General features: G+C 57.7%; 1 protein-coding gene across 1 annotated transcript in view; it reads right to left on the bottom strand.

Moving 5' to 3' along the window:
- The window catches only part of Nt5dc3 (5'-nucleotidase domain containing 3), a 40523-nt gene extending 39538 nt beyond the window's left edge, over positions 1-985 (bottom strand). The window contains exon 1 of the mRNA XM_003461066.4: positions 694-985. Within this exon, the coding sequence (XP_003461114.3) occupies positions 694-892 (199 nt within the window). The 5' untranslated portion in view covers positions 893-985. The remainder of the gene's footprint in view (positions 1-693) is intronic.
- Between the last annotated feature and the right edge of the window lie 5755 nt (positions 986-6740).

Here is a 6740-nt window from a genome sequence, read left to right on the forward strand (position 1 = left end):
TTTTTAAATGAGTTTTAAGTTTCGATCCTGTATCTTCCCGGATGCGCCTGACACGGAGAGTGGAGGAAACAGACCAAAGCGTTAGGGGCTGATCGACCCCGAGTCAAAGGTGACCTTGGCCAGGCCTGTTTTTCCCACCTGCAGAAGGGAGGCGGAGGTGCTCCTTCCGCGGTTCTGGGGTGAATCCAGAGCCGATCCTGAGCCGGCACTGGGATCTCCTAGCTCCTCTTTCCTCCTCTGGCCCTCCCTTCGTGACAACCGAGCAAACTCATGTTATGCTCCCCTCGCCACGCAGCACTTGCTGCTCGAGTTCCCGCCGCGGAGCTCACCAGAAAGCCTGGCTCACTCCCCACGCGAGCTCCCTTACCACGCACAGCACTGCCCACCACCCTCTGGAGGAGAAACTGATCCCCGGACACAGCTCCTGCACCCGCCTCGCACCAGACGCGACGGTCACTCTTCACTGGTCACCGCTCACAGGTTCCGCTAACCGCGTGAGGTGACGGCCCCACGCGTGCCCGTGACCCCGGCAGTACGTTCCACGCCGGCTCCTGTCCATGACCGGGAGCAGCCGCGCGGCTCCGGGAACCGGGAAGGGACAGCGGCGAGGTCCCGGGAGGCTGGCACAGGCGGCGCTGGCCACGCGCAAGCGGCCCCAGGCAGCGATCGGGACCCCGGGGCGGCGGCACTCACCGTCCGTGCTCCTCCGCGCGTCGCGGTAGCGCGCCCACAGGTAGCGCTTCATGTCCCCGGCGGCCCCCGGCGCCGTGCACAGCGGCCGAGCGCGCCACGCGCGGGGCCAGCCCCGGGCCGCAGCCCCACCGCCGCCGCGCAGGACCAGGGCCGCCACCGCCATCGCCTCTGCGCCGCGGGCCACCGCCACGGCGGCCATCCTGCTGCCGCCGGGCTACGAGCGGAGCGCCGGGGACAACTGCGGGACTGCGCTCCGCGCCGCAGCCGGCGGCTCCTGCGTCTGACCACGTGGCGGCGCGGCCCCGCCCCCGGCAGCAGGGGGCGGGACCGGGATTGGATGGGGAGGAGCCTGGATTGGTCGGGGGCGGGTAATTCGGGGCGGAGATTGGCTGGAGTGAAACTGGAATGAACCAGGGATTGGATGGGCGAGGCTGATTGGTGGAAGGGCGGGGCAGGGCCAGTGGAGGCGGGGTCTGGGCAGGGCTGGACCTAGCGGGGCGGGGTCTCTGGGGTAGGAACGGGTGGGGGGGGTCAAGGCTGCTCCGGATGGGCGGGGCAGGGCGTGAGGAGGCGGCCCACGGGGGGAGGGGCGGGCCTTGGCCTGGGGGCTGAGCTCAGCCTGCAGCTGTCACTTCCCGGCCTGGGGCGCGCGCCTGTCCCATGCGGTGGCCCGCAGGCCATAGGACGACTTGTCGCCGACCCTGGGCTACGGAGACGCACCCCCAGGCTGCCCGCGGGGCCCCGTGCTCCTTCCTCCCGCCCTGCGTGGCAGCCCCCAGCCTGGCCGGGGTGCTCCCGCTCCCATCTCCTGTGGCCTGGACTCCGAAGGTGACCGCTGCCCGACCGGTGGGCCCGTCGGGGCGACCCCGATCGCCGGCTGGGATCCACGCAGGCGGGCCGGGCATGCGTAGGCGGAGGTGGAGGCCAGACCCCTGGGCTCCCCGTAACTGCCCTGAAGGCGGCAGCAGGAGGCCAGAGCCCGCCCTGAGTCCCGTCCCGGGAGGAGGCCAGGGCGGCTCCGGGTGCCTGCTCCAGCTCGGCTGCACCTGCCCCGGGCCTGCGGATCCGGATCGTAGAGCGTGAAAGGGCGGGCGGCGCCACGCTGGGCTGCGGCCGGACGGAGCCCTCGTCCACCCAGGCCCCGAGGGCAAGCGCGTCCGAAGCCACCGCGGGGCACGGCGGGGTGGGCAGACGGAGACTGAGCCGAAGGGCCGCGGGCACGGGGACGCCTGTGTGCATCGTCCTTAAGTCCCCTCGGTCATCCTGAACACCGGCATCGCCATTTCTGGTTTTACTGATAACGAACCCGAGGCTGAGAGGTGCCTCGGTCGCCGGAAGGAAGTTTCGAGTCTGAGCCACTCCTCTCTCCGCTCCCGACACACTAGGTAGGGTTCAGGAGGAGCGCAGGGATGGGGCAGCCACTGCCTAATCATTAACAGCTAGCAGTTAATGTTTTACAAACCACTGATAAAGCGAAGGGTACCAGAAGTCCCAAAGAGACGTCAGCTGGGTGCAGTGGTGCAATCACTTGGGGGAGGGGGGGACATCGGAAGGAACATCGCAAATTCCAGCCCAGCCTGGGTAACTTGGCGATTTAGCAAGCCTTTGTTTCACAATAAAAAGTTCTGGGGAGCTAATTCAGCGTGTGTGTGTGTGTGTGTGTGTGTGTGTGCGCGCGCGCGCGCCCCCACACAATATCAAGCCATAATGCATGGGCGCTGACACTTTCTCTTCAGATCCATTTTATTTCAAGGGGAAAAAAGAAGAAAAAAAAACCTAAAACAAAATTTCAAAACACATCAATCAGGACAACAGTGGTACCCACATTGCACATTATCATCCCCAAATCATTCAGTCTTGGTATTTTAAATTTACTTTATGCTTTCAATTTATTGCAATTTGTATCTTGCTTAATAAAAAACATTTGGTGACAGCCATTGTGAGTTTTGTTTAGATGAAAGACGCATGAGTACAAAATAGATTAACGACAGTAATGGAAAACACAACCAGAAGTTTAATGATGCTGCTCCTTTGTGTGAATTTAGAAATAGGTCCGGCAAAGTCATTGTTATTCCTGCCTAGAAATGCAAATGACTAAGACTTCCTTTTACAAAATCAAATCCATGGGCCGTGGCTATTACCACTCCTAAGTATTTTAGCAGGAGCTTTCCAATGAAACAGTTCTAAATTAAGCCAAGTGGGGAAAAAAAAAAAAACAAGCACAAGAGCTCACAGCAATTCATAGTCCTCTTTGGTATCATTTGATGTCCTCAGCAATTTTCTTTCTACTTGAGATCTCTGCAAGATACGCTTCAGGGGAAGCTACCTCCAATCCAGGCTGTGAAACCTACTTCCCTGATAAGAGCTCAGAAGGGAATGCCCAGGGATCATTTGTGCTAAGAGGCCTGGCAGGCAGTAAATTGGGGTGACTCAGCCTCCACTCTCCTTCTCAAAGGCCTTGACCTGGGCACTTCGGAGCTGCTCATGTGGCCCAGAGATAAACTCTTGCAGGAATCATCTTTCTTTGTACTGAGCACTTCCTTGCCTGGGCTGTTTTGTGCCTTCCATTGGCTCTTTTCCTTGGCAGAAAGGCAGAGAATGAGTCTGGAAATCTTTCCCCTGAGCTGGAAGCACGCCTGTGTTTATCTGAACCCCGATAGGGTGCAGCCCCAGGCTTTTAGCACCAGTAACTCATCTGCATATGGGCTCGGTGTGAGAACTCAGCACTGAGCAGTCATCCAGGCGGTGTCCTCAGGACAGCAGTCCTTCTCAGAGCCCACAGCGGGACACGGCTGGCTCTGCCTGGAGGCAGCGTCTCCTGCCCTGACCACTCAGTTTCCACTGAAAACTGCAAGAGATCGGCCACCCCGAAGCACACGGCTTTGGGGGACCTGAGTGGAAACTGCTGCAGGGCCCCCTCCTTGGGCTGAGACGAGCAGGTCTCAGACTGTGGGGAGCACCGAGAGCCTCTGCCAGCCACATGACGGTAACTGCCCTGCTGTGCACATGCAAATGAGGAAATCCGACTCCCGAGAACAAAAAGCATTTACTAAAGGTGGTAGGACACTATCACCTGTAGCAACACTACACCAAAGACCTGGCCGGGGATACAGTTCAGTGGCACAGCACCTGCCTGGCAAGCATGGGGTCCTGAGTTCGATTCCTGGTATCCCTGCCTCCCCAAGGAAGACATTTAACCCGAGTCTGACTGTAAAGAAACCATTAGAAGCAAATTGCAGGGACATTGAGGCAGGAACCAGAGGCTGGGAGCTGACTCTTCAGGAACACCGATGTGATGAAACATAAGAGAATTCTTTTTCCTCAGTAAGAAAACCTGCAAATTTATTTTAAAAGGATGGGTTGAGCATAGTGGCACACCCCTGTAATCCTCACACTCAGAGGATGAGGCAGGAGGATTGCCGAAAGTTCAAGGCCAGTCTGAACTGCACAGTGAAGCCCTGTTTTAAATAAATAAATAAATGAGTCGGGTTTTATTTCAGCCTCTGGAAGCTCACGCACACCCACGTGGTTCCCAAAGTGAAAATGTGCCAAAGTGTAAGGTGAAGAGCACCTCTCCCTTCTCTGCCCCATCCATGCCTTCGCCTCAAAAGGTCTCTAGCGTGCCCTCCAGGGACCTGTCAGGGCACGTCCACTTTACTGTCTTTTAAAGATGAGGAAACCGAAAGAAGAAACTTGCCCCTCCAGGTGTGACCATAAAATACAGCGCATGTTTCCAGGTTTAAAACTGTGCTCTAGCAGAGGACACGTGGCCACGAATCCCCCTCAAGTTCGCTTCTCCCACGCTCAGCCCGCTTCCTGCCCTGTCTGCAGCAGCTCTGGAGTCCCCTGGCCGCCTCCAAGTCCGGAGTCCATCCTAAGTCACTCGACTTTGGGGAAGAGCCGGAGGTCACAGGGCGCCAGGTCCGGTGAACGAGGTGGGAGGAGGAAGCACTGTGTTTTAGGAGCTGCTTTCCAGGGGAGGGCACACGGCAGTGACAGTCACAGTATTTTTATCACACCTGGTGTAGACGCTCAGGAAGGCAGACTCCAGAGCTGCTGCAGGAAGTGGGGAGCAGGTGGGATGTGCGTGATGAGGGGAAGGGACTTTCCGAGGGCAGTCATGGCACCGTGCCTTGCCATAATCATTTTTTCTCATTTAAACACACTGTGTCTTCTGATCAGCCCTTACACATGAGGGTGCGGCCACCCTGGCCCGGCCTCCCCCAGACTGCACCCTGAGGCACTTCCGGGATCCGGTTGCCCCTCTGAGTCCCGTGGACTTCCCCTGGCTCACTTCTCGCTGCAGACTTTTTTCTGGTAACCTGATAGCCACCTCCGTTTGTCTTGGTTTAGAATTCTCTCCCTGCTCCTCAGCTGGAGGGAGCTAACTGAGTTACCCCATAGCCAAGTGCACCAGCTGGAACCGAACTTAAAAGGCAAAGTGGAGAAGTGGGATGACTCATGTGGTCAGCGAGCTGGAACCTGCCCCCAGAGAGCCAGGTCCTACGGACCTGAGTGTCCCTTCTGACCCGGGCACCCCAGAGAGGCAGTGGCGGCCACAGGACCAAAGCTTCCATGAGAGCAGCTAGGCACCTAGCTCCCGGCCCCTCCTGACCACATTACAACCTGCTTTCCCACGAGACCCGTCTGAACCTGTCCTTGCAGTGTGACCTCAGGACCTTCCTGGGTGCAGTCTGGTTCTTGCCTTCTAGCAGCAAGGACCCAGTCAGGAAGGACGCCCTGGCCTTGCTCCCACCTCTGTCCACGCACTCTTTCCTGGACACTGGTGTGGACTGGACCAGTCCACTCAGGCTCATCAGAGTCAGAAGAAGTTACTGAACCTCTGTCCCCTTCAGCCTTCTCTTGGGGTGCAGAGGAAACCTAACCCTTACTGGTTTATTCTGCTTTATCTCATTCAGTCTTCAGAAGAGCCGGGTGTGGTGGTGCACCCCTGTAATCCCAGCTCTCAAGAGGCTGAGGCAGGAGGATTCAAGCTCAGCCTAGACTTAGTCTCAACAAAAACAAAAACAAAACAAAAATTTCCTCTGGAAAAAGAGAGGAAAGTACTTTATCCAAAGGCAGCCCTCCATCCTGCAAAGTAGAATTCTAAAGCACAACTTTTCCTTATCTTTACCCTGCTGAACTTAAAGCCTGTTCCGCTATCACCTAACAGATGGATTTTGGTGATGCCATCCTGCAAGAGCTGTCAACTGAGTCCCAGGTGCCTAGTGACAATTCAGGTAGTTGTCAGAAGGTAACAATGAAATCTTACACGCCTGTAACCCCAGAACTCCGAGGCTGAGGCAGGAGGACTGCACGTTTGAGCCCACCCGTGGCATCTGAAGAATGGGGGGGGGGCAGAGTGGAAAAAAAAATATGGAAACCCATAAAGGGTCCCTTCCCTCGAAGGTCCAGACTTTTGCTGGGTCTGGACACAGCGGGCAGCAGCACCCTCTGTCGTCTTCTCCCGGTACTGCATGTTCTCGCCACCAGCGGGAGTGCAGGACCTTGCAGACCTCTGAGCAGAGCAAACAGATCGCCGGCTCTTTCCTCAGCAGGCTAGTGTCTGGACCCCACGGTCAGTTCCCAGCCCCTGCGCTTCTTGGCCTCACGCTTGCTGGGCTCCCCAGCCCATGTGGCCAGCTGCTCACCTGTGACACCCTGGGTTCTCCCGGAAGCCTCTCCTGCCAGCCTCCTGTTTCATGTCAAGACCTCTGCCGGGCAGAGCCCCTGAAGTACACCCAGCGGGTCTGCCACCTCGGAAGTGCTGCACCCCTAAGTCCCAAACCTCTCCACTCAGGACATCAACGCTCCACCCAACCCACCCACGGGTTCCGTCTCTGGAGGACCACGCCGTCAGCATCCACCATGGCTCTGGCCTCCAGCATGGCCGTAACCTGAGAAGTGCCTTCATTCCTGTCTTCCCTGACACACCCAACTGTAATCCTGACACTCAGGAGGCTGAGGCAGGAGGATCACAGTTCAAACTCAGCCTGGGTAATTTAGTGACTTAGAGAGGCCCTGTCTCAAAATGACAAATAAGTGCC

Source organism: Cavia porcellus, unplaced genomic scaffold, assembly GCF_034190915.1.
Source record: "Cavia porcellus strain 051 isolate PalLab524CR breed Dunkin Hartley unplaced genomic scaffold, mCavPor4.1 scaffold_8, whole genome shotgun sequence".
Lineage (NCBI taxonomy): Eukaryota > Metazoa > Chordata > Mammalia > Rodentia > Caviidae > Cavia > Cavia porcellus.